Genomic DNA, 26,258 nt, shown 5'->3' with positions numbered 1-26,258 from the left:
CCGCTTCTGGCGAACCAGAGCAGCGTACGAAAACGCCGTTTACCTTCCCGCCGGAGCAGTACCTATTTATCTACTTGCACTTTGCTGTGCTTTCGAACTGCTAGTTTGTCAGGAGCTGGGACCGAGCAACAGGAGCTCACTCTGTTGCTGGGATTCGAACCGCCGACCTGATTGGCAAGTCCTAGGCTCTGTGGTTTAACCCACAGCGCCACCATGTGCATTGGATGTGTTTTATATGTCTGGTGTGCATGCACAGCACAGGATCTTCCAGAAACAGCTGCCTTTCCCAAACCTGGTGCCCTCTAGTGGACTACGTCCCACCAGAGTCGAAATATCTGGAGGGCACCTGATTGAGGAAGGATCCTTTATATTTGCGCTGCTTTGAATCTGAATCGGTCACCTCCGGTCAGGCTGCAACCCAGAGGTGACCCACCAGCGAAAGATCCACGCCGTCCTCTGCAGCGCCTACGCAAAAGGAAGCCCCACGCTGCTTAGTGGGATTTACTCCCAGGTAAAGGCGCGAACATTCCCAGGCTGCGCCTACGTCTTCCCTCCAGCGGGAGCAGCTCTCCCCAGGAGTGGGCGTGGCTCCGCGCCTTACATGTCCTTTCAGGCTTCCGCCTCCCTCGTCGTTGATTGGCCGGCTCCGCGGCGTGGGCGTGGCCTCGGCCTTTATATCAGCCTATGGCCGCGCTCACTTCCAGCTTATTCTCAGCAATGGCGCAGTTGTGTTCACCTGTCGCGATGCGCATCTCCTCTTGCCTTGGGCTGCTGCTTTTCCTCCCGGCGCTGTTTGCGGGAAGCATCGGGATGCCCGGAGGCCTGACGCCTCGCTCCGTCTCGGATCCCGACGTGCAGAAGGCCGCTGCCTTCGCCGTGTCCGCCTACAACCAGGCCAGCAACAACATGTTCTATTGCCGGCAGCTGAGCATCGTCAAGGCGGAGAGCCAGGTAAGGACGCGGGGGGCTTGCAAGAAATTCTTGGGCCCCTTTTCCACTCTCCATCCTTAAAACTATTTTTTAAAAAAACCACTTAACCTCTCTCTTCACACCAGCCTTCCCCAGCCTGGTGCCCTCCTGCTGTCTTGGCCTGTCATTAGCCTCCAGCCCACAGCCCAAAGCATCCGAAAGGGCGCAGGCTGACATAGAGAAGTGGAGAGGGGTGGAGAGGGGAATGGAAGGGCTGTAACTCAGCCGTAGAGCAACTGTCTTGCGTGTAGAAGGTCCCAGATCATAGCTGTCAACCTTCCTTTTTTTTGCGGGAAATTCCCTTATTCCAGCGCCGTTTCCCGCTGCTATCCCGGATTGTTAGATATCCCGTAGACTGTCCCCGGGACAGGTGAGGCTGCTGATCCCTTATTTTCGAGGCTGCTGATCCCTTATTTTCAAATCCGAAAGTTGACAGCTATGTCCCAAATTGAAAAGCAGAGTGAAAGTTGTCATTTATCTGCCTTGAATGCAGAAGATCTCAGGTTCAGTCCCTGGCATCCCTAGGTAGGGCTGGGAGAGACAACCCCCCCCCCCCGCCGCCTGAAATGCTGGAGAGTCATTGCTGTCAGTCAGTGTAGACAATAATGGGCAAGATGCATGAACGGTCTGTCGGTTTAAAGGCAACCTCTTAAGTTCCTGGAAGCTGGGGGCGGAGGGAAGAGAATTGAGATGGGTTGACACAGTAGGAGAGAGAGAGAGAGTGTGTGTGTGTGATGGTTTTTTGTAGGGGGGAGGAGTCCTAACAAAAGGACAGGATTGGAAATCGTGGCTCCTTAAGAGCTGTCACAGACTGCTAAATGCCCCCAGGCCAAGTGGCAAGCTGAATAAATGCAAGATGTTCTGGCATCTGCTGTAGACTAATGATGTGTACATACAAACGCTCATTTTAAATTCAGTTTTCTTAAATGCTTCAGTGTGAACCTAAGTCAAGCAAAAGGTTAAACACTCGCCCCCCCCTAGAAAGGCTAAAATATCTAGGTAGGAAGACTGGGCTTTCTTTCCCCCACCATCCCTGGGGGGAAATGGCACTGGGATGTAGAAGTCTAGGGTCCTGAGAGAAAAAGGAACAAGGTAGTCCCCATTGAGGGTGAGGATTGTGGAGGTGCAGTGTGTGTTTGCAGAGCAGGAAGTGAGAGGTACTGAAAAAGATTCAGAGGTAACATTACTTATTTATGGCAACTCCTGTCCTGCCTTTCAGGATATCCCCCCCCCCAGGTGGCTTGCAAATACATTCCCAGAAAATACAAACTCATATTAGCATATTAAAAAGCCATCGGGTTCCAGAGTTGGTGATAGAAAAGGAAGTGATGGCCACCCATTTTGATGGCTTTGAAAGAGGATTGGACCAATTCACAGAGGCAGAAGGCTGTCAATGGCTATTTGTCATGATGGCTATTCTCTACCTCTGCAGTCAAAGGCAGTACAGTGGTACCTCGGGTTAAGTACTTAATTCATTCCGGAGGTCGGTACTTAACCTGAAACTGTTCTTAACCTGAAGCACCACTTTAGCTAATGGGGCCTCCTGCTGCCGCTGCGCTGCTGGAGCACGATTTCTGTTCTCATCCTGTAGCAAAGTTCTTAACCCAAGGTACTATTTCTGGGTTAGTGGAGTCTGTAACCTGAAGCATCTGTAACCTGAAGCGTATGTAACCTGAGGTACCACTGTATATATATCTTGCATTATTCTGCTAAATGTCAAATGCTTGATTTGTTTTCCAGGTGGTGGAGGGCATGAAATACTACTTGACTGTCAAATTGGTGAATACCCTGTGTGAGAAGAAGGGAGGGTCAAACCTGAGTGCTGAGGACCTCCAGCGCTGCAGCTTGCCCTTGGAAGGAGAACAGCAGGTGAGCCTGGGAACCAGATGTGTTGACCGGGGACCTCACAGCTTCTTGGTGTTTATTCAGTGACAAGAAAGGCTGGGTCCTCCCTGTACAACACAGTTTAAAACTGCCATAGATGGAGCAGCTTTGATGATGCGACTTTCCAGCCCTTCATGCAAACAGCCTTAGGAATTTGTGAATATCCTCAGTTTTGTTGAGTAATCCCAAGATACAGTAATGATTCCCTGAACAGCTTGGTGCTCATCTGGTGAACTGGACTACAGCTTCCACCAGCCATAGCAAGCTGTGGGATGCTAGAACTGATGAGAGCATAATAATTGTTATTGTTATAATTATAATTGTTAATTACCCACCTTTCACCCTTAGTTCCCAGGGTGGGTTACAACAGTTAAAAGACAATATTCTATCTAACTGGATAAGCCTGCCTGAACAAAGCTGTTTTTAGCAGGCACCAAAAGGGATATGGTGATGGCCTCTGCTGATGCCATTGGGCAGGGATTTCCAAAGTGTTACGCTAGCACACTAAAAGATTGATTTATTAGCAATGCAAAATGAGTATTCTGTGCAATATCACAGGTAAACTAGTCCTAAGCTGTTCAGGGCTTTATATACTCCTAGTAACACCTTGAACCTGGTCCGGTAGCAAATCTGCAAGCAGTGTGGGTCTCTGAGCATAGGTGTTAATAAGCTGACAGGGTCAACTCCTGTTAGAAATTGTGCTGCAGCATTCTGCACTAACTGCAGCTTCTGGTTCAAGCGTAAGGGAAGCCCCACATTGCAGCCAGTTTGTGCCTAGCATTCCCCACTGCCAGCAAGCGCATGGGAATCTGCCTTAAACAGAATCAGACCCTTGGTCCAGGTGCCCCACTGCTGTCGATGCTGAGTGGCAACAGCTCTCCAGGTTTTTCAGATGGGACGGGGTATTTCCTAGTCCTGCCTGGGAATGCTGAAGAATCTAACCAGGGAACTTTCTGCATGCAGTGCAGATGTCCTGGCACTGAGCTGCAGCCTTCCTTGCGCAGAATGTAACCTTAGGCCTATTTCACCTGCCTGGTTGGTGTCGGATTAGAGCATTATATAAGTAGTGTTTATCATGTCCTAAGAATGTTGTGAGGAACTCCTTCCTGTGTTTAATGACTAATCATTGTAAATAAGCAAGAGGCAGCTTCTCTTGTTGAAACTGGCAGCCAGCCAGCCTTTTAATCTTCTTGTCATTTCCACAGTTATTATATTTGCTCACACCCTGCCTTTTCCCCTGATGGAACTCAAGGCAGCTTACAGATAAAAACAAGAACCGCTAAGAATATAGAAAAAGCAATCATTAAAAAAAATAAACATTGGTGGAATGAAAACTATAACCTTATATAAAATCTATTAAAGCCAGACAATTACAACAAGAAGAGCATGGCACCAGCGCTTTCATTAAAAGCGGTCCGTTTCTCAAAGCCTGTTGGAACCAGAAAGTTTTCGCTTGCCAGCGGAACTAAGGCAAGGAGGGAGCCAGTTGAACTTCTCTAGGGAAGGAGCTCCAAACACTGAGAAAGCCCTCTCTCACATCCCCACCAAGTGGGTCTGTAAGGGTAGTGGGACCAAGAGAAAGGCCTCCCCAAAAGACCTCAAAACCTGAGCAGGTTTGTATGAGAGAGTGCGGTTTTTCAGAAAAGCTTGGACTTGAGCTGCTGAAAGCCACAAACCCTTGAAATGTGTAGTCTCTTGGCCAGTGGGTATTTCCTACCACCACCTCCTTGTTGACCTGCCATTCTTGTACAGAAGTAAATCAGAGCAGCCTTTGTGGATGAAGACCAATTGTGGCTCTCCAGGTGTTGATGGACTTCCCACCTCAGTAGTCTCTGGCTGGTGTCAGGTGGAGTCCAGCAACATCTGGAGGACCACAGATGGAAACCCGAGCAAAAATGGGATTTCCATGGGGCTTCCTCATTCACTATTTTGCTAGGGTTTGGCGTGGGTTTTATTTATTTAAAGAAAGCAATAGTAGTTTTGCTCATCAGTAACCAGCTGACCACTTCTGGACACTTACAGATGGGACATGAATGTGCTGGTCATTCTTTTGTTCACACTCTGGGTAGACTGCTTCTGTATAAGGAGGGTTTGTTTTGCTGTTAGCTGAATAGCCGTTAGTTGACATGTCTCCCCCACACAATTCCTTTAGGAAAGCTATCCAGGCCAGTGGTTATTGCCACATCTTGTATATCTTGTGATGCTTGACACCATTAATCTCAGTGGGCTCATAGGACATTAATCTCAATGGGCTCATATGACATTAGTCATATGAGCCCATTGAGATTAATGGTGACAAGTTAGTCATGTCTGTCTACTTCAATGGGTTTACTCAGAGTATGATTAATACGGGATACAACCTGAAGATTATTTTAACTGTCCAAACACTATGTCTGGATAAAGTGTTATACCTTTATATTTCACGTCCCAAGGGTGATCTGAAACTTGTGGCAGCTAATGGTGGCTGGACTAGTAATAGCAAACAATTGGAAATCTGACATTTCACTTGGCATATTGCGATGGCACAAGGAAGTGTCAGGATGTAGCTTTGTTAACAAACCTTTCCTGTTGCCAATGAGACATTGAAGGATGTGTGTGAAATATGTTTATTTTTTTAAAAAATGGAGCTTGCTTGTTACTAGAATTTTAAATTCCAATACAAATTCACTCTTACAGTCTGACATTTTGCATTTAAATCATAAAAGTGGCCAATTATGCCTAATGGGCAACAAACCCATGGTTTTTAAAAATTTAAAGAAGTTTGCTGTTTTGGTTATGATCAATAATTTTATAGTTTATAGATGAAATTGTTTTTGTGTTGTAATTTAGCGATAATTTACAGTGATTTAGTCAGTGACTAACATAATAGAATATTATGTTTTGTAATGTATTTTGTCATTTATATTTTTATCGTAATGAGCATAATGGCTGGCAAATATAGCTCAGACAAGAGGGAGATGAGGATTTTACAAGGCCAGCAGCTCAAATGCCTGTAAAGAAAAAATGGGTCTTGGTACATGTTCTTGGGTGACCCCTGCCCCCAAATATGGTCTGTGTAAATAGTTCACCAGCTGGGCTGACTGAAGACGTTCCGGGGGCTGTATTAGCAAATTGCAACCCTACATCACTTTCTGCTAATAAAGCCCAGGGCCCAAGTCAAGTCACCAGCAAGTTCTCCTTCACAACAACCCTGCTGTGTTGTCCTTGAATAAGCTTCTGTTCATTTGTAAAGGAGAGCTGTCTCTAGTTCTGTGTCCCCTAATGGTTCCCAAAGCCTCTTCCCCCCATATCATCAGAATTCCACTTCCGCCCCCAAATGGCAGTGCTTAATTTTTCCATGGAAAATTTGTCATTTCGTAGGCTCAAGAGGGACAATTAATGGATGCAATTAATTACAGGTGCAAGATTAGGGAACCAGCTTTGCTTATTCGATACAAGGAAAAGAAACATTGCTAAATTAGATCATGCTCCAGGGCGTCAGAAACCGTTCTGATGCAAATCGGCACAATTAGGAATCATTTTCAGTTTGGAGTTCCCCAGTGAAGCCTCATTGCTGTGCCTGAGAATCACCTCTGTACGCAGCTGGAATGTTCGGGGAAATGTTCTTGGTTGGTCTGAAAATCTGCAATGGGGCAATAGATGGACTCTCCAAGCCTGCTGCACTACGGGAGACAACAAGGACATTTTGGTGTCTTTTCCCCCCACAACTGTGCCTCCGATGAGTGGCAGCTTGAATGTGTGCAGGCCAGGCAAAGGGGCAGGTGCTCTCTTGCTGCAAATATGTTCTGAGGTTGACTCTAGATAACCCCAGATGGAAGCAGGGTCCCCAGCTATAGTTGTATTGGTGCAAAATGCGTCATTTTGTTTCAGCCTGTTGGCGCTGTGTTTAATCTGAGCCGAGGCTCCCTCTGCCTTAACCCCGAGTATTTATTGACGAAGCAACAGAGATGAGTGTGTATGAAGTTCATTCGACTCACCACTGAGCAGGGCCAGCTGACTACGGCATCATTGGGGTTTGAGGCATCCAGGGATGAGACTCCCAAAGAATCCCAAGCCGTCATCCTTTTGTGTTCTGGGTGCCCGTCTTGCACTGACCTCTTTCCTGTCTCCTCCTCACGTTCTCTGACCTGGAAAAAACATGGGAGTGGAACGTGGCATGTCTCAAGATGCACTGAAGGCACTGACAGGTCTATCCTGAAACAGGTTCTGCTTGTCTTGGAAATGTTGCCTGTGCAGTTCCTGAGATTTCAGAAGAAATCCCTGTGACCTTTTCAGGGAAGGTTCTTCCTGAGAGCAGGGAGGAAGCAGCCTTGCGCATTGCATTCCTGTTTAGTGAGGACACGTCATTGCACAAAAACCCTCCAGTGCTTCTGCCTTCTTGACCAACTTTTTTTTTAACTGTTCTCTTTATTCATGAGGCTCTTGCTGGAACAAGGTTGTCTAGAATCCGCGTTCCCATGACGAGCCATTTCCACACCGGGGCTGGTTCCCAATTCTATGCCACTCTCCTGCTCCTGGCCCAAAGCGAGTTCGCAATAACGCCCTCCTTGCTCTTTGAGGCCTATGCTGTTGAATGCTGTTGCTTCCATATTTCAGATAGACTGCTCCTGTTCCAGGCCTCTCTTCTATTCCCCCACCAGAAATGTTCGGCAACTGTGACTGGGCTGCGTCTGTGGGAGAGTTTCTCCTGCAAGTTCTTAAAGTATTGGAAGCCTGTGCTGTAGTATCTCAGACTGCAGGGCTTTTAGGGTGGCTACCCTGCCCCTGTTCTGTGGAATAGCATCCACAGATATAACAGGGCACCCACAATCTGCACTTTTTGGAAACAACTGGAGATATTTTTTTTCTGCCAGGCTTTCCCAGCTGGATAAAGGATCTTTGCCACATGTGTTCATTTGTTAGGGTTTTAATTTTGCATTAAATGTGTTAGCTGTTTTGTGTTTTTAACTCTTTTTTGTAATGCAAATTGCCTTGAAAGTGGTTTAGAAGGTGATTAATGAATCAATTATAATACCCCCCCCCATTTAGCTCTAATTGTCTGGATATTTTTTTCTCTCTCTCCTTTTCCCTCTTTCCAGAAACAAATCTGTGAGTTCCAGGTCTGGTCCCGTCCATGGCTCAGTGACACGCGACTGACACACATGAGCTGCAGAGCAGCCAGTTCCTGAACGTCATGCCTGGGGGTGACTCGGATGGACCTCAGTTTCCCTGCTGCCTGGATGAACTCAGGCCAAAGCATCATTCCTGGGGGGCCAGTGCAAGCTTGAAACTATCTACCCCACTCCTATCTCAAGAATGGAAAATCACTATTTTAATTCTGAAATCACATTTCCCACATTTCTAAAATTGCACTGGGGCTTTTCTACCATGCCTCCAAATATACTCCCTCTCTCTTTGTTTTGATGGTCTTGGAAACCTCTTTTTTCTTTGTAACTTGGTGATTCATCCCAATAAAGGTATCACTTGGTCAGTGTTCGGGTGTTATTGCTTTCTTCCTTGTAACGAGCTCATTCTCACTTTCCTGCACAGAATTCCACCACCTAAAGGACTCCATCCATTATATTGAAATAATTCCACCTTGCCTCTGTTGTCTACCTCAGTGGGAATGAAATTAAATTCCTGGAAGTGGGTCACCCAGACAGTGTTTTGAGTTTGCAGCACATGCCAAGGTTGAACATTGCCGGCGTCTGAGCTCTCCCCCTCCCCAGCCCTGTCTGTTTGTTTGTTTTAGTTCATTTGCTTCCCACTTTTTGATCCAAGGAACTGACGGTACCAAACATAGTTCTTCCCCATCCCACAACAACCCTGTGAAGTAGGTTAGGCTCAGAGGCAATGACTGGCCTATGGGCACCTAGTAAGCATCATGGTTGAGGGGGGATTTGAACCCTGGTCTTTCCCAGGTCCTCATCGGATGCTGGAACCCAGCCTTTCTCAAACTTGGGTCCCCAGAGGTTGATGGAATTAAATCTCCCATCATCCCTGACCACTGGCCATGTTTGGCATTGTAGTCTTAGCAACAATCAGGAGTCCCGAAGTTGAGAAATGCTGCCTAACCACTGCTGAACATGAGTCAACAGTGCTATGTTGCAGCAAAACAAAACAAACAACCAACCAACAGTAATGGAATTCAAGGCTGCATCAACAGAAGCAGAGTGTCTAGTTCAAGGGAAGTCCTAGTACAGTGGTACCTTGGTTCTCAAACGCCTTGGTACTCAAACCAACTTGGAACCCAAACACTGCAAACCCGGAAGTAAGTGTTCTGGTTTGTGAACTTTTTTCGGAATCCGAACATGCTCTGCTTTGAGTGTTACATTTCCGATCTGAGTGCCGTTTTGAGTGTTATGCTGAGGTCTGTCTGTTTTTGCTATTTTGCCTTTTTGTTTTTGTGACTGTGTGGAACCCAGTTCAGCTACTGATTGATTGATTGTGTGACTGTAGTACAGGGGTCAGCAAACTTTTTCAGCAGGGGGCCGGTCCACTGTCCCTCAGACCATGTGGGGGGCCAGACTATACTTTGAAAAAAATAATGAGCTAATTCCTATGCCCCACAAATAACCCAGAGATGCATTTTAAATAAAAGGGCACATTCTACTCCTGTAAAAACACGCTGATTTCCGGACTGGCCGCAGGCCGGATTTTGAAGGTCATTGGGCCGCATCCGGCCCCCGGGCCTTAGTTTGCCTACCCATGCTGTAGTACATTGTTTATTGCTTTCATTTCATAAATCAGTGGTCTCATTAAGTAGTAAAATTAATTTTAAATCGCTGTTTTAGGGGTTGTTTTTAAAAGCCTGGAACGGATTAATCCATTTTGCATTACTTTTTGTGGGAAGGTACGCCTTGGTTTTGGAATGGACTTCCAGAACAGATTTAAGTTTGAGAACCAAGGTGCCACTGTATGCCACCTGCTGTTCAGCTCCCTTCCTTCGCCCCTCCCTATCCCAATAAGCACTAGTCACCACTGGCAGAGAGGGTGGACAAGACACACACACAAAAGCCATTCAACTTCATGGCAATGCTTGTGCGAGTTAATTTTATTACCCCTATTTCGGAACGAAAAGAGACAGAGATGGAGAGCGACCAGAGCGTCTAGGATGAGGAGGGGGCACAGTGGATTCAGACACCCCCTTTTAGTGGGAGAGTTTCTAGGCTTGCATCTACGTGATTATTTTGCAGCTGTGGAGGAAGAGGAACAGACCAAGGTGGGGGCTTCTCCTCCTCCTGCCCCCACCGCAGTTGACTGGCGGCAACATCCAGGGGTTAGGCAGGGTCTTCACCACAACTCTCGAACATGCAGCGGTTTGCATTTGTGGTGAACCACAGCTATCGAGCCTTCTCTTGCATCCATATATATTCTGAAGTTGCAGTTCAGATTCTGTGAACAAGTGTGGCAGGGGTGGGGGTGGAGAGGGGGGAAGATGAAAGAAACAAGTCAGAAATGTGGGGGTTTGTCCATGCCATCAAATATGACGATGAAAAACTGTGGCCACAGCAGTTCTCCTTAATAGCAAATGGAAAGTTTCCCAGTGAATTCTGTGGAGGCCTTGAGTAAGAGCAGGGTTGGATCCTGCCTTCAACTTTCTGCCTCATGAGCAGATCCGCTCTCATTCAGAAAGAACCTTTTTTCAATGGAAGAGCATGGCTGAATCAAGACATATTTGAAAAACACTGTGCAAATGCTTTTTTTTTAAAAAAAAGTTTTAAAAATATATGACGGTTGCCATTAGCTCACTAGCACCATCTAGTGCCACGTTTGTATAATGCACCCAAAACACACTTAAAACGTTATATTTGCAGCTGTATAGCTGAGCCTCACCTCTTTGTTCTGGCTTTTGAGGAGCATATGTTTAGCACCCACATTATTTCTGTGATGCTAAGTTGTTTTAAACTGTTTTTTTTTTCAAAAAATTGTATTACTTTTATTGCATATTTATACTCTGCCTTTTCCTCTGACAGGACTCAAGGCGCTTAGAGATAATATTATATATTCAAACAGAATGTAGCCAAAGCCATTGTACATCCAACACTCTTGCTTCTCATGCAGAAAATGAAAAAAATGGGGGGGGGAGAGGAGGGGAAAGGAAGAAAAAAGAAAATGACATATGAAGGGGGGGACACCCACAGAACGTAACAAAAATTCTATAGTACCATGAATAAAATTTTAAAATATCATTTACATTGTCATTCCAGAAATGTAAAAACAAAGCCCGCCTTTCAATAAATTAGTTTTCTTCATTATTAAGTATTGCTGCATCGTTCAGATAGCTTTAAACAATGCAGATAAAATTTAAAAAAGCGAAAAACATATTAAAATGCCATTGAAAAGTTATTGAACTCTAATGGAATTCAACAGAACGAAAAGAAAAACTGAATTGGTTAAAGTAAAAATAATAAAGACAGCACAGTTCTATGGAAAGCCCTCTCTCAGTGATGCAAACGTTTCCCCTCAAAAACCTAGAAACCATGCGGCACTACCTGGAACAATAATTTGGGTCTCGTGACCATCTCTTGGGGTGCCACCAGGCAGCTGCCCTACGCCCCAACAAACATTTAGACTTTCAGTGTCTACTTGTAGCGGACTGTCTGCTTCTCCTCCTGCTACATAACTGCTGCTTGACACTCCTGTCTTACTGATTTTGCTCTGGCCTCCTCTGATTCTCCCCAGTCCACTGTTTCCAACCCTGCAGTTGTCATCTCCCTTATCTCAACAGCAGAAGTGAGTCTTGAGTTACGACACCACGCTGCCAAGCCGCCTTGCTCTCCCCCATCCTGCCTTGGCGGAACTGGCTGTAGCTGGCAAGGTTTTCCACCTTTCTCTCTCCTCTGCCTGCAGCAAGGGGTCCCCCCCTGCCATTCCCTTCAGGGGCAGAGGGGGCGGTCCACCCTGGGTGACACTCTGGGGGGCGGTAGACAAGATGGCCCCTGCCCCCCAGGTGTAGAGCGACTGAGGGTGTGCGCAGTCAGTATGGGCGCCTCTCGCACGGCGACCGTACGGACTGCTGCTGTCTCGTGCCCTCCATATGGGCACCCATAGATTCAACGTGCTGCCACCTGCCTTATTGCAGGGCAGATTTGAGGGTAAGCCATACATGGAACGAGTCTGCCCCTGCGGCTTGATGGAGATAGAAACTGTCTCTCATGTCTTGTTACGCTGCCGTTTCTACGGGGATATACGCTCGGTATTTATCACTCCTGTTATACAAAAATCTCCAAATGGGTCTGAACTTCAAAGTCTAAAACTCCTGGTAGAGGACAAGGATCTAGAGCAGTGTTTCCCAACCGGTGTTCCGCGGCACACTAGTGTGCCGCCGGACGTTGCCTAGTGTGCCGTGGGAGGGAGGCGGGCGAGTCGGGCTAATCCTCCGGCCCCGCTCCCCCGGGGAACGTGCCCCGTCATCCGCTTCTGCCTTGCTCCCTGTGACAGGAATTCCCAAAACTGCATCAGCACCTGCCGCTTGCCCAGCAGCCCCGGCGCTGCCTTGCGCCCGGCGCCCCCGCCATCCTCGGCGCAGGGAGCGAGGGGCGCGCAGGCAGGCGCTGCCCGGCGGAGCGACGGCTCCTTCCGAGCGGCTGGCAGTGTCTGGGCATGACTGGCCTCCCGCCTGGTCCCGCGGCGGCTGCAGACGCGGCCGAAGCAGCGCAGGGAAGGAGACGCCCGGCCGCCCAGCCCAGCCCCGCACGCTCCCACTCTCTCTCGGTGGCCGGGGAGCGGGGCCAAAGCGGCCCCCACCTGAGTGGCGGCTGCGTGAGCCAATAGGCGAGCTGGGGCAGAGGGGGAGGCGGGGCTCCGGAGAACAAAGGAGGGAGGGGGCACCCGGGAGAAGGGGGCGGGGCGGGAGGAGCGGGGAGCGCGGCGCTGCGCCCGGGACGCCCCAGTTCCGCCGGGTTAGAAGCCGGCGGCCTACCTCTGCTGGCCGTGGAAGGCAGCCGGGTCTGGGTCGCGCCCCGAGAGTGGCGGGGTCCGCGCACAGCCTGCCCTCCAGGCTGGGAAGTGGCTCCTAGGCTCCGCCTGAAGCCACGCAGAGCCCGCAACGCGCCCTCGCTCTGCTGCCTCCTCCCACCCCGGCAAGGGGAAGGGAAAAAACTTTCACTTTTGTGCGTCCCTCCCGGCGTGACGCTGCGCGCTGACGTCACGGGGCGGGGCTTTAATGGTGGTGTGCCGCGAGATTTTTTTCCGGTAAACAGGTGTGCCGTTGCCCAAAAACGTTTGGGAAACACTGATCTAGAGATCACGCTAAGGGTGCCCAAATTCTGTGTGAGTGCCATAAAACTTAGGGCACAAGCTGTACTACCCAAATGATTAAGGTTTTAAATGATAATTTTAGGTTATATTTTAGTGATCAAGATTTAACATATTTTTTTAACTGCCGCTATATCTGAATTGTCTCTGTTATACCCAATTGCAATTCAATGTATTCCTGTTGCGTTTTATGATATTCCTGATATTGTAAGTGAGCCGGAACTGGTCTGTGACCATAATAATAAAATTCTATTCTTCAGGGGCTTGCCCTAGATGTCCTTTGGGGTGTCCCTTCCAACCTTACAATGCTATGATGCTGTGACTAAATGGACGCTGTTAGCTCACCTCCTGTTCGTCTGGAGGTGGCAGGTTGCAACCTTTCAGCTCTGGCAATGGCTCCTTCTTTGAAGAGTGCATAAAATGCAGAAAATGTTCCATCATGTCACGATGCTCCCTCAGGTCCTCCTTTCTGCAGTCGGTCTTCGCCAGTAACATCTTCATGTGCACCATTGTTCCAATGGCATCCTGGAAGCAGAGAATAAGAAGCTCACAGCTTCTGTGCTGCCAACCAGCTCCTGGCCTGGCATTGTGCATGTATGTCCCCAGAGGCAATTTTTCAGGGAATAAGGGTTTTGCATCAAGTCTGTGCTTAATTTCAGCCCTGAAATCTGATTTCAGGGTCAAGGCTCAAGCTTTCAAATGTCTACACTGTTCAGTTAAAGCACATTTAAGCCTGGTGACCCCCCCCATCATAGTTCCCACCAACACAGACACCAAAGGGGGAGGGACAGAGGGGCAAGTGCCCACCCCAAAGAGCCCACCCCCTTTGCTCCCTGCCCCATGGCTGGACTCTGTTATCACCACATATTGCTATTTTCCTTTGAGAGATATTGACGTGTGGGATGCAACTCACCCACCTAGAAATATACTTTACCCCTCTGTGCCTGCCTAACTACTGCATTTCTTTCCTTGATGCCACAACTAGCTGCAGTTCCCAATAGACTTAACAAGCTACAGTTCCCAGGATTTTTTTGGGGGGGGAGAGCCATGTGCTTTAAATGTGTATCGAATGTGCATTGTATGTATGGTGCTGATCTGCCCTAAGTGTGAAAGGTGTGAGAAAGGGTGTCAAAGCATGTGCAGAGAGAGTGCCTTTTCATGGCTATTAGGGAACCACACCCAGCCCTTACAATGTTTGGCTTATAGGGCAAATTCAGAGATGTGAGGGTGAAATCTCTCCCACCCCCCTTTCTTCTTTGAAATTAAGCACTTTGCACACACCCCTCCCTTCATGCGATCTCTGGCTCCCCCCTCCACACTTTTTCCTCTCCAGCACCAGCTGGCAGAAGAGAGAGGACATTTTTGCTCTTAGTTCTCATGCAACCCCAGAATTCTACAGCCATTGCAACAGGGCTTGCCCACCCATGAGGCAAGGTGAGGCGATGGCCTCAGCCAGCAGGTTCCACAGGACCAGCAGAGCCCGATGTTTCTCTTTCTCCCCCCCCCCCACACTTTTCCCCTCATGTAGATCTTCCCCCACCCCTTTTTCCCTGGTGGTAAAGGAGGGACCATTTTGTCCACTTGAGGTGCCAGCATTGTGCAGCCATAAATCCAAACCATGGAATTGAGGGCAGTGGTTTTCAGTGGGGTGCCTTGAATGACGGTCAGGGGTGCCGCGGGCAACACTGGCCTCTGTCCCTCTTTCTTTCCTTCCCTCCCTCTGATGCCCTATTGCATCTCTGCCTCCCAAAGGCTTGCACAGCTGTTTGTTGCAGCAGCCCTGGCTATAAGCTCCCCAGGCAAATGGCACCTCTGGTGCTGGCCAGGGGGTGCTGGTTGCCAGGAGCTGAGGTGGCATCAGAGTAAGCAAACAGCGGGTAAGGGAGCCCAGCCAGTCTGTTTGTCAGCCCTTGCTGTTGGATATGGATATGGGCAAGTGGGAGGCCGGGCAGGCAGGCTTGTTGTGTGCAATACCTGCCTGGGAGCTGAAGGAGAGCCTTTCCACCAGGCAGGCCCACTGCTGCAACTGCTGTCTCCCAAGGTGAGCAAGGTGCTGGCCTCACATTCACCTTTGGCCAGTCTCTGTCAGGCTGCTAAGGTGGAGGGCATCCTCTTCCCAGGCCCCTGTGGGGAGGCGTGAGCAGGCACCTCTCTTTGGGGTGGCAGGGGAAGGAAGTGGCGGCTCAGAGATGGGGGGCAGTGGTGGCTGCCCGGAGGACTCCCAAGGAGAGGGGAAAGTAGAGGAGGCTGAGGGAACACTCCACATGGGTGTTCAAAAAGGGGTGAGGGGCTGCAGGTGACAGAACTGGGCTCCTGAGCCCCACAGGGGAGCCGCAGAAAGAATGTAGCTTTTCGAGAGAGCCCTGGACTCAAAATGTTTGAAAGCCTCTGCTATAGGCTCTTAACTGATGGAAGTAATTGGTGTTTGGACAAACATAAGAACGAGAGAAGAAAAGAAAACACAGTTGTCAGGGCAGGAGAAGGGAGCCAGCTAGAGGGAAGTCCTTGCCTGCAAAAGCCCCACAATACATGAGAAAGCACAAACTAAGACTGCCTTCTTCTTCTTTACCATCACAAGGACTAGGAACCTTATTCTTCCAACTCTTCACCCACCCACCTCCATGTCATCTTGTGGACAACTTACAAAGGGGGGGGGATATGCTCCAGAACCACAAGGGGAGGGGAACAGTGCTGAGTGGCTCTTATCCCTGCCCTCAAACACTGCTATGGTGGTCTGATGGGTTTTGGGTGTCTGCCTGGGGGCAAAAGAGAGAGGGTGCTCCAAATGGGGGACATTCCACCACCCGGGAGCCCTTGGGGTGCCTGTTTCCTTTACCTTGAATGTTGGAGGTTTGGACTCCACGCTCCTGTAAATACCATCATAATATGGAAGCTTGTTAAAATAGTCCACAGCCAGGAACTCCAAAACCAGTGGTTCTCCTTCTTCAAAGCTTTCCATTGCCTCCCGTTCTTCAGATGAAGTTGGCACCCAGTGTTCTTCCATTGCCTCCCGTTCTTCAGATGAAGTCGGCTCCATCTGCTCCTCAGACGCTTCTGGGGCATGTGGCTCTCCTGACTGTTCCCAGGAGGACTGCTCTTCTGCTTCTTCTTGCCCCCACGCCGGCTGCCCCAGGAGCAGGGCTCCCACGAGGAGCAGCGGCAAACACAGCCAGGATCCGGTCATTGTGGCAAGGAAAGGCTGGGAACTCAGAGGCTGCCTGGCTGGAGGCGAGAGCCCTGCAGATATAGGGATGGAGGAGGCTCCGCCCCCTGGTGTCTCTGCCCACCCCAGTGGGAAGGACCCCACCTCCTCCAAGACACGTCCACAAGGCAACCAGATCAGAGAGAAGAAAAGTGAGTCGAGAACCCAGCACAGACTTGTGACTTCACGCTCAGGCTCTGGGAGGTCCCTTTCGCTCCTCTGATTCAGATACCTCTCACGACAAGCTATCATTTACTAATCAAAACAGGTGCTAAGAGAATTATTTCTTCGGCCCTCTGTTCTCCCCAGTGAGCCCTCCGGGATGCTGCAGTTCAGTTCTCTGGGATGCCGTGAGGCGAGGGGGCGTCCCAAGCTGGTACAAATGCCCAGAAGCTGGATTTTTCACTTCCACCTGGGAATGGAAGAATGTTTCAATACCGGTTCCCTCTCTTCTTTTCAATCTTAAATTCAGCTTCAGTTTGTCATTTTAGATTTTTTTTTTTTAAGTCCTCGTGAGAATTCTTCAGTGTTTTTCCATAAATAAACATATTTTTTTGTGTATACAGTTCTGGCCAGGGAATGGGGAGAAATATGATTCAGTTTGCATTTAAAAAGGAATCACTCAGATCCATACTTTATGAGAAGTGTGCATGCACACGAAAGCTCATACCAAGAACTAACTTAGTTGGTCTTTAAGGTGCTACTGGAAGGAATTTTTTTATTTTGACTATGGCAGACCAACACGGCTACCTATCTACTACTTTGAAATTTGTGTTTATCTGAATTTTGCAGTGCTACCCTCCAACTAACGATGTTTCCCAAAATTAGGGGAATTCCTTGCAAAAATGGGTACATTAGTCAGAACTGCAACAAACACGTGCTGCTTCAGAGAAATTTGCGCTATGACTCTGAAGAATTGTCATGAGTTGCTGCAAAAATGTGGGGAACTGAATTTAAGACTAGGAAAATGAGGTACTGAGTGAACTGACAAATGACAGGTGCAATTGATAGTCACCAGCATACACAGTTTTGCAAACAGCTTCTAGTATTTATTGTATTTCTTCATCATATCAATTTTTCTACATGTTTTTGACTTATGCAAGGCATTTTAAAAAAACAACAACATTGCAGGGAGAACTCTGTTGCAAAATTCAGAGAAGTGTAAATTGTCTGGGGTGTGTTCCAGTTCTCAAACTGTTTTCAAAAGTTTGAAATGAATAGATCTGACTTTAAATGGGAACTGAATTGAGTATTTTCCCCATCCAGCTGACCCCAAAGTATTCCTTCCTAGATTTAAGGAGTGCCTAAATCAGATGGTTTTGGATGCCTCAGAAACAGGCATTCTGGGCTGTTTTGTGCCCAAAATGTTTTCCAAAAGGGTGTTTGTGCACAATGTATCAAAATCAGGCCCATCCTGGCTACATTTTGAAATGCATCTCTCCCCCCCCCCCCCGATCCTGCCACAGAAAGGTGGTATTCTGCTTCAACCAAAGAAATCTTTTACAGTTACGTTTTTAATTCTGGTTGAACGCAAAGAGAAATGAAGCTGAACAAACTTTCTTCAGGCCCCCAAATGAGGTGAAATGAGGCAAAGGGAGATTAAGAGGTTTAAAACGTAGAACAAACAGACAAGCAAACCCCCAAAGCCCTTCTTGTCAGATATATTGATAAGGACATCTGATAAAGATTCTTGATGCATTGGCAGTGATCTTTTCAGGGACTCAAATCAAAGCAAAACTTGCGAGGATTATTAGTTTATTGGGACATTAAAACAAACCCAAAGCTGGCCCATCTCTTGTGGTCACCTGAGGCTTCACCTGGACTGTTGGTTAATCATGTACCTCCAAAATATTTGAATAGCGCCCTGGACCAAGTTCTTGCCAAGGAAAACCCTGCTGAATTGCCCCTTTCAGAACGGGAGCTCCCTGTTCATTGTGTGAAAAGCATACAAAAATATCATTGTTATCATTGATGCCATTTCCATTCAGCTCGGTTGCATTTTGATGTCCTTCCTTGGTCATCTTTTAAAAATAATAACGCTTCATCTCCCCTGTGCTTTATATTCCGTTATCTCCATTGCTGACCTTGGCAGGGACAGGTGGTGCTCTGGGCCAGGAAGAGGGCCCAGTGCGGGTGACTGGTTGGACTGGGCAGGGTAGAGGGAGCTCCTGATTCTGCACACACTGTCAATGCTGAGGCAAAGCAAGCCTATGGACAAATGAGGTCTGTGTCTTCTCTGAAAGCTTGGAGAGCTGTCGCCAGCAAGTTTAGATTAAACCAAGTAGGACCTGTGTCCTTCGAGATGCTCCCAGCAGCCCCTGCAGACAGCATGGCCAATAGTCCAGGATAATGGGAGCTGGAATCCTGCACCATCTAGAAAGCATTTGGTTGGCTGTCTCCTGGATGTCGACAGTGCTGAGCTCAATGGCCCCATGGCCTGACTCTCCATATAATGCGTCTATGAATGTTCCTTGGATTTGCAACAGCCCAGTTTTATTATTGAAAGCTTTCCCCAGTACAGTGGTACCTCGGGTTACATACGCTTCAGGTTACAGACTTCGCTAACCCAGAAATAGTACCTCGGGTTAAGAACTTTGCTTCAGGATTAGAAGAGAAATTGTGCTCCGGTGGCACGGCAGCAGCAGGAGGCCTCATTAGCTAAAGTGGTGCTTCAGGTTAAGAACAGTTTCAGGTTAAGAACGGACCTCCGGAACGAATTAAGTACTTAACCTGAGGTACCACTGTAATCATAGATGTGTGGAGAGAGATATCTCTCTCAGTAGAGCATGAGCTTAATCTCAGGGTTGCGGGTTCAAGTCCCTCATAGGGTAAAAAGATTCCTGTTTTACGGGGGGCTGGACTAGATGACTCTCATGGTCCCTTCCGACTCTACAATTCTATGATTCTATAGTGCAGAAGGTTGGGAATGAGAATCTTTGTGTCACCTGATTGTTCCTCAGATTATACGTGTTTAAAAGGGATCCAGGGGAGATCCTGGAAATCACAGAACGGTTAGCTTTCACCTGGAAAAGCAGTGGGAAGTATTGTTAAAGATAAAATGACCAAGCATACAGAAGAACAAGCTTCCAGTACGTTTCCGAGCACAATTCAAAGTGTTGGTTCTGACCTTTAAAGCCCTAAACGGCCTCGGTCCTGTATACCTGAAGGAGTGTCTCCAGCCCCACCGTCCAGCCCGGACACTGAGATCCAGCGCCGAGGGCCTTCTGGCGGTTCCCTCATTGCAAGAAGTGAGGTTACAGGGAACCACGCAGAGGGTCTTCTCGGTAGTGGCACCTGCCCTGTGGAACGCCCTCCCATCAGATATCAAGGAAATAAGCAACTATCTTACTTTTAAAAGACATCTGAAGGCAGCCCTGTTTAGGGAAGTTTTTAATGTTTAATGCTGTATTGTGTTTTTAATATTCGGTTTGGAGCCGCCCAGAGTGGCTGGGGAAACCCAGCCAGATGGGTGGGGTATAAATAATTTTACTACTACTACTACTACTACTACTACTATTATTATTATTATTATGTTGTTGTTGTTGTTGTTGTTGTTGTTGTTGTTGTTGTTGTTGTTGTTGTTGTTCTTGTTCTTGTTGAAGCACCAGCATGGCCCAGTCTTATGAACCTATTAGCTGCCTTTGAGCATGTCAACAAGATGGAGGCAGCTAGAGGCAGGATTGCTGGAAAACCAGGGAAGGGAGAGTTGCTCTTGTGCTCGAGTTCTGTTTGCAGGTTTCCCACAGGCATCTGCTTGGCCACTGTGAGAACAAGATGCTGGACTACATAGGCCATTGGCTGATCCAGCAGGCTCTTCTTATGCTCTTAGGTTTCTTGCCATTGCTTAAAAAAATATTAACAAAGGGTAAATCCCAAAGAAATGGCATGGGAAATTCTGCAGAAGTGGCACCTCACTCCAATCCACCTGCCCCACATTAGTGGTGCTCACAGCCACCCACAACTTGGGGGCAGATGTGGTATGTTGGGTTCCACATCTCCACATGTGGTGGACCTGTGACAAGGTGGCTACATTCTGCAAGGAAGTCTTCCAAGTACCGTATTTTTCGCTCTATAGGAAGCACTTTTCCCCCTCCAAAAATGTGCGTCCTATGGAGCGAATGCAGGCTTTCGCTGAAGCTTGGGGAGTGAGAGGGGTCGGTGCGCACCAACCCCTCTCGCTCTCCAGGCTTCAGGCAGCTATCCGCAAGCCTTCGGAGCGCGGTGGGAGTTCCTGCCGGGCTCTGAAGGCTTGCGGATAGCAGCCTGAAGCCCGGGGAGCGCAGCGCCAACTCCTGGCTTCCCCCGCCCCCAGCCCAGCTTCCCCTGCCCCCAGCCCCCCTCCCCAGCCCGGCTTCCCCTGCCCCCAGCCCGGCAAGCTCCGGGAGCGAAGGTGAAGTTGTGCGCTTTCTTTATTTCCCACCCTAAAAACTAGGTGCGCCCTATGGTCCGGTGCGCCCTATGGAGCGAAAAATACGGTAATAAGAGAGATAACTGCAGAAAACACAGTCAAAGGCTCAGAGTTGGCCTTGCTTAATCTTGACCTAGCGAACAATATAAAGCTGCATTTTAAGCATCTTACCAGCCCATAATAGCCAGACTTTCAAAATTCTTAGAGGGTGAAACATTGACCACACAGTATAAGAAAGCCTGTAGATTAGCACCGATAGGAAAATTATGCAGGGGGAATTAAACAAAAAGAGGTGTTCTTGTTTGATTGGTGCAGTTTTACTATGCACAGTGCAAAAGAGGAGAAGGTGAAACCTTTGGCACCTTACAAAATTGTACAGTATGGTGCTATAGATTGCCTGTGGCAGCTGGAACTGCCACACAGCCGGGAGTGCGATAAAGCGAGGGCTGTAAGCGCCGATGCAATTCAACCTCACCACTTCTGTTGCTAAAGATTTCTGCGAGGAATAGCTTGTGATGGTGTTTTGGTACAAATTCCATAGAATTTGGTATGGATTCCCTGGAATTCAAAGGGTTATGAAAGAAAACACAGTATATGGAATAAAATAAGTACAGTGGTACCTCGGGTTAAGTACTTAATTCATTCCGGAGGTCTGTTCTTAACCTGAATCTGTTCTTAACCTGAAGCATCACTTTAGCTAATGGGGCCTCCTGCTGCCGCTGCACCGCTGGAGCACGATTTCTGTTCTCATCCTGAAGCAGAGTTCTTAACCTGAGGTACTATTTCTTGGTTAGTGGAGTCTGTAACCTGAAGCGTCTGTAACCTGAAACATATGTAACCCGAGGTACCACTGTAGTAAAAATGCAATTAGAAATCAATAATGGATTCATGATTATTTGATAAGTTTTGCATAAATATGAACCTTACATTCCACTATGGAATATATTTTGTGACCCTTCTTCTTCTTCTTCTTCTTCTTCTTCTTCTTCTTCTTCTTCTTCTTCTTCTTCTTCTTCTACTACTACTACTATTGTATTCTTATTCCTCTTACTCTTACAACTGTTTAATTATTATTTCTAGCTTGATGTTTTGTTTTTGCTTATTGCATTTGCAGATCTTATTAAAGAAATCCAATAATAATAATAATAATAATAATAATAATAATAATAATAATAATAATACTATTTAATGCAGGCATGCCATGGACCACTAGCATGAAGTTCATGGACCACAATTTGGGAAACCTCTGTCCAAGCACCTTAGTAAACAATAGCTTTTCACGAGAGGTAATTGAACTGCAGGAGCAAAGGGGATCTCCCAAAGGCTGAGCCTGGAGCCACGAGTCTGTGCTGGCTTGTCAGATTCAGCTCACTTTTCTCCTCTGTGATGTGGACATGTCTTGGAGCAGGCGGGGTCCTTCCAGTTGGGGTGGGCGGAGCCACCAGGGGGCGGAGCCTCCTCCATCCCTATATCTGCAGGGCTTTCGCCTCCAGCCAGGCAGCCTCTGAGTTCCCAGCCTTTCCTTGCCACAATGACCAGATCCTGGCTGTGTTTGTCGTTGCTCCTCGTGGGAGCCCTGCTCCTGGGGCAGCCGGCGTGGGGGCAAGAAGAAGAAGAAGAGCAGCCCTCCTGGGGAGATGAGCCTGTCCCAGAGGAGCCTGAGGAGCAGATGGTGCCACCTTCGGCCGAAGAAGAAGAGGGGGACTGGGAAGAGGAGGAAAGCCTGGAAGATTCAGACTCCTGGAGGGCACGCAGCTTTGAGCTCCATGAGAGGATGATGGCTCAAGCGCGTAGAAGGTTTATGGAGGAGGAGGCAGCATACAGCGCAAAGCCAGTGCGTGACTTCATGAAGCAAATGGCGGTGGCTCACTATAACAAATATGATTGGCAAAGCAGATATGGCAATTACTACAAGCACTATGAGAGCAGCCATATGGATGTCGAGGTGAGCAAAGCAGAGGTTGTGAAAGGTTCCTCAAGTGTGTGTGTGTGTGTGGGTGTGGACTATGGGACCATAGAATCCTAGAATTGTAGAATTGGCAGGCATCCCAAGGATACATCTAAGCTGAATCCCCTTCAATGCAGGAATCACTGCTGAATGCCTTTCAGATAGTCATTCAACCTCTGTGCGAAAATCTCCAGCGAAGGAGAGCCCGCCATTTTCTGAGGGACTGTTTGTTCCACTCTTGAACAGCTCTTGCCCTCAGAAAGTCCTTCCTAATGTTTAGTCAGAATCTCCATTCTTGGCACTTGAATCCATTGGTATGGTTCCTACCCTTCGGGTGTAAGACACCTGGGGACCTTCATTACTGTTGTTTATTAGATTTAAGAACCACCCTTCATCATAAGCTCTCAGGGCACAGAATACAATACAGGATTAAAAACAAGTCAGTAGTGAAAACAAAGCAGTAAAATAACAAGCCTCCCTTTTTCTCAGACGTATTTAAAAGGCTGTTGGATATTAATCAGAGGAATGTTTTTTGCCTGGTGCCTAAAAATATATAATGAAGGTGCCTGGCGAACCTCCCTGGGGAGAGCGTTCCACAAATGGGGAACCACTACAGAGAAGGCCCTTCCTCTCTCCTGAGGCTGAGAAAAGGCACAGATAAAGTGGGGAATGAGAAAATATTGTTCTGTTGAGATTCCCCTTGTATAGGGTGGAGGCTCCTCTAGCGTTCAGGTGGTGGGGCTTGTGGGTGCAACTGAGCCCCCTGCCCTCCCTCTGCACCAGGACTTCCCAACCTGATGCTCCCTCATTTTCCCAGTCTGAAGTACAGTTATCCAGCTTAGAATCATAGAACTGTAGTGTTGGAAGGAACCACAAAGGTCATCCAGTCCAACCCCTTGCAATGTAGAAATCCTTCACCCAACATAGGACTCAAACCCACATCCCAGAGATTAAGATCCTCATGCTCTACCAGTTGAGCTATCCCAGCAATCCACGGATTCATTTCTTTTAAAACATCCTCATGAAAATCCCTTACCACCTGGGTGCAGATTTCTCCTAATAAACAAATTTTTTTTGCATGCAGTTTTGTCTCACATTTTTTGCAGGCATCTTTTCCCAAACGCAATGCATTTCTGCATGTTACTTACATTCTTAGGCACACTTTCGCCCCAGTACATGCATTTTTGTAAACATTGGTTGGTTGGAAAACTGCACTGTAGCTTGTTAGGAAAGCTTGGAACTCTGTGAGTCAGCACCCTTAAGAAACTACATTTCTGACGATTATTTTTCTTGCGGTAGCAGGGAGAACCATGAATGTTTAAAGAGGTTTAAGAGTACTTTTAATATATGGCGTAAAGGCTACATAAAACAATTAACTAATAAATCATACACAAACCCCTTTCTCTCTTTTCTACATTTCTCCAAATCCCAATTACCTATCAAAAATAATGATGATGATGATGTGGGGGGGTAGGTTCCTTAATCTGCGATAGTATGACGTTTGTAGTCAGAGAACACCGGGGGGGGCGGGGGGGGCGGGCGGTGTTTGGAATCCAAGAGCAAGAATCTCCCCCACCACCCCCTTTAAAAAGTCACTTCCTGGTTCTGCTTGCAAAAACCCAGACATTTTGCTGAATTTTCAAAATTCCAGACACAAAGCAACCCTAGACTGGAGGGACTCAGAGAGCCAGCGTGGTGTAGTGGTTAGAGCGCTGGACTAGGACCTGGGGGACAAGGGTTTGAATTCCCACTCACCTATGAAGCCCATAGGGTGACCTTGGGCCAGTCACTCTCTCCTAGCCTAGTCTACCTCGCAGGGTTCTTGTGAGGATAGAACAGAGGGTGAGTGTGCACAGAAGCACGTTCGCCACCTTGAGCTTCTTGAAGAACAGGTGAGCTACAAATGCAAGAACGACAACAGCCTGACTTGGCCTGACATGCCAAGCGTTCTAAGGGTTGGGAGCAATTCCCTGGTGGCGAGCAAAAGGCACTCTGCACATGCTTCGATACCCTTTTTTTTGCATTTTACGCACTTAGCACATTCCAAGCTAAGCCCTGCCTTAATGCAAGCCTACACCTCTGGAGACGACTTGGCCAAGCAGAGCCATGCATCAGCTTCAGCTCGAAAGTGTTTCTCGTTCTCTGCTTCCAGAAGGCGCAAGGGATAATAATCACCTTTGAGATGACTTTGGCGAAAACCAACTGCACAAAGGATGACGTGGGCAACCAGGAGGATTCCGTCCCGCGGTACTCCGATCCGTACTTGGAGAGCCAGGGTTGTGTGCTACTACCTGAATCCGAACAGGAGGTAAGATAACAGAATCGGTGTTGTTTTTCAGTCCGGACTGCCAGATGATGTCAGATGTCTTAACATGTCCTGGGAGCAACAGGGAGGCTGGCCCTTTAGGGGGAATGGGGCGCTGCCCTACCAACCTCAGCCTGCCCCCCCCCCCGTCCACAGTCCCATTTTCTTACAAGGGGTGGGCCTGCCTATCGGCTTCCCACACCCTCAGTCTCTGGGTTGCCCTTGTGGAGCTCAGCAGGGCGGAAAAGGATAATACCTAAGCAGCGTTAATCTTTGGAACTCGCCCCTGCAGGAGGCAGTGATTGCCACCAACCACGATGGCTTTAAAGGAGGATTAAACAGATTCATGGGGGAGAAGGCTATTGATGGCTCCTAGCCATGGTGACTGTGCTGTCCCTCCACAGTCAGAAGCAATAATGCTGGAAGAAACCGCAGGAGGGGGGAGATGCTCTTGTGCTCAGGCCATGTTTGCTGGCTCCCCACAGGTATCTGCTTGTCCCCTGTGAGAACCGGTTGCTGGACTGGATGAGCCATTGGCCTGATCCAGCAGGCTCTCCTCGTGTTCGATCCAGCTCAGCCTTCCTTTGCTTGTATTCCCTGGACAACCAAGCAGTTGCCGTCTATCTCTGACTGTTTCCCCAACATAAAGAGCTGGTCTTTTCAGGATGCTGAGTGTTGCAGCCTGAGACCATGGCTGTGTCTAACCCGAGGCAAACCACTGGAACCGAAGAGCCCCTTCCTTCTTTCCTAATAAGTGTGTTGCCAGATTGTCTTCAATACACGGGATTTCTCGTCTTTTGTTTTCTTAATTTGCATGTGTCTCTTGTTCTCTCCCCCCCCCCATCTTACCTCCGTTTTTAGAAATACGACTGCACGTTTAAAATATTTCTAGATGAGGCGTATGGAGGGGCAACTGTGATTGACGAGGATTGCGAACGTGTTCCTGGAAGAACGGAAGGACTCTCTGAAGAGGCGGAGGTGGAGGACGAGGAGGAGGAGGAGGAAGAAATGTCTGAACCCCCCCTTGAAGAGTATTGAAGATTTGGCCTCCTCTCTGAATGCTGATGCCCACTTTTGCTGGCAGCGGTGGGAGAGAAGCCCCCGCTTGATTTACCCCTTTCCTTCCTTCCGCACCTGCAATGTAATCACTTAGATACAAGCCAGAAAACTCTCCCACTAAAAGGAGGCATTGGAATCCACCGCAGTCCCCTCCGCACCCCAGAATCACTCTCTTCCCACTGTTCCAAAGTAGGATAATAAAATTGACTTGCACAAGCATTACTGTGTGTTTTCATAGAACAAA

At 48.0% G+C, this 26,258-nt stretch overlaps 3 protein-coding genes across 3 annotated transcripts; 2 read left to right on the top strand and 1 right to left on the bottom strand.

Moving 5' to 3' along the window:
* The first annotated feature begins 659 nt into the window (after positions 1–659).
* Positions 660–8,326, top strand: CST6 (cystatin E/M). Its single transcript, XM_083478043.1, has 3 exons — positions 660–951; positions 2,710–2,838; positions 7,932–8,326. The coding sequence occupies exons 1-3, from the start codon at positions 685–687 to the stop codon at positions 8,019–8,021; spliced, it is 486 nt and encodes a 161-aa protein (XP_083334169.1). The 5' UTR covers positions 660–684; the 3' UTR covers positions 8,022–8,326.
* A 1,532-nt stretch (positions 8,327–9,858) lies between these two features.
* On the bottom strand, positions 9,859–16,323 carry LOC310694679 (uncharacterized protein). Its single transcript, XM_083478034.1, has 3 exons — positions 15,929–16,323; positions 13,438–13,617; positions 9,859–10,227 (listed from the first exon to the last, which is right to left on the bottom strand). Exons 1-3 carry the CDS (start codon positions 16,274–16,276, stop codon positions 10,126–10,128), a joined length of 630 nt encoding a protein of 209 aa, XP_083334160.1. The 5' UTR covers positions 16,277–16,323; the 3' UTR covers positions 9,859–10,125.
* A 5,863-nt stretch (positions 16,324–22,186) lies between these two features.
* LOC310694092 (uncharacterized protein) lies at positions 22,187–26,233 on the top strand. The gene is made up of 3 exons (XM_083476858.1): positions 22,187–22,647; positions 24,803–24,958; positions 25,817–26,233. Exons 1-3 carry the CDS (start codon positions 22,234–22,236, stop codon positions 25,991–25,993), a joined length of 747 nt encoding a protein of 248 aa, XP_083332984.1. The 5' UTR covers positions 22,187–22,233; the 3' UTR covers positions 25,994–26,233.
* Positions 26,234–26,258: the final 25 nt, after the last annotated feature.

This window comes from Podarcis liolepis, assembly GCF_965112155.1.
Source record: "Podarcis liolepis genome assembly, chromosome: 15".
NCBI lineage: Eukaryota > Metazoa > Chordata > Lepidosauria > Squamata > Lacertidae > Podarcis > Podarcis liolepis.
The sequence above is the reverse complement of the archived record's forward strand: the minus strand, read 5'-3'. Positions and strand labels throughout refer to the sequence as shown.